We start from the raw sequence: 971 nt of genomic DNA, 5'->3' as shown, positions 1-971 counted from the left end.
ATACAACAATGTGATTGAAAATGTTAAACACAAGAAAATACAATAAGATTTACTTTATATTTTTTTAACAGTCACGTTCCTGTCTATGAAAACTATTGAAGACTTTACTTAATTAGTTTCAATAAATATAACTTGACTTTAATATAATTAAGGAACATTTACTTAATATCTTCATGAATTTTACATTTTATTTGATATTGTCAAGTTAGTTTTAAAAAGTGCTTTCTTCAGTGCAGCACAATAATTTGAGACGGATGTGACACGTATTTAAACACATCTATAAATCATCTCACATAAATTCATACAATTAATAAATCAATGAAGTTATAAAATGAATACACAACTCCAGGAACTAAAGCTGCAGTTAAAGCAGCGTTCAGCAGTTACCTGTGGTTGTGCAAAAATGAAATGAAATGAAAGGTTGGCTTCCTTTTTGTAGTACCCCCACCACCACCAGCAGCACCAGCAGCACCATCACTAGAACAGTGACAACCATCCGCACCAAGGGGAGGGCAGGAGGGGGATCACTGAGGGCAGGAGGAGTCTCCTCATGATGTTCTGAAGAGACTGAAGGCACTACAGAAAAAAAACAACTTCATGATGCAGCTCTCATTACACTTCTTCTGTACCATCTGGACCATATGCAAAACAATCAATCAATAACCAATATTTAGTTTATGTCTCACCTCTGACAGCCAGCAAACTCTGCGGTGATTCTCCAGCTCCAGAGATCTTACATCTGTAAAGACCTTCATCTGATTTGGAAACATTTTGAATGATCATGTTCCCTGTGTACCCATGCTCGATTAATTTGTCGTCTTTATAGAACTCAGCTGCAAGATCATGGGAACTGTCCTTCTTTCTGCAGTGAAGAGTCACATTGTCCCCCTCCGTCACTGGCTCGACAGGACTCTCCAAGATCACAGAACCACCTGAAGAATATGCAGGAAAGATTTTATGTGAAACATGTT

At 37.5% G+C, this 971-nt stretch overlaps 1 protein-coding gene across 1 annotated transcript in view; it reads right to left on the bottom strand.

The window, feature by feature from the left end:
- Positions 1–387: 387 nt before the first annotated feature.
- Positions 388–971, bottom strand: part of LOC147819433 (putative high affinity immunoglobulin gamma Fc receptor IC) — a gene marked incomplete at its 3' end in the record, with an annotated part of 3,036 nt that continues 2,452 nt past the window's right edge. The window contains exons 4-5 of the mRNA XM_087172620.1: positions 687–938; positions 388–576 (exon numbers count right to left, since the gene is read on the bottom strand). Of these exons, the coding sequence (XP_087028746.1) occupies positions 388–576; positions 687–938 (441 nt within the window). The remainder of the gene's footprint in view (positions 577–686; positions 939–971) is intronic.

This window comes from Seriola lalandi, unplaced genomic scaffold (assembly GCF_002814215.2).
Source record: "Seriola lalandi dorsalis isolate HSWRI2012SDOR001 ecotype SW California unplaced genomic scaffold, Sedor1 jcf7180002053525, whole genome shotgun sequence".
Taxonomy (NCBI): domain Eukaryota; kingdom Metazoa; phylum Chordata; class Actinopteri; order Carangiformes; family Carangidae; genus Seriola; species Seriola lalandi.
This window is presented reverse-complemented; position numbering and strand designations above follow the sequence as displayed.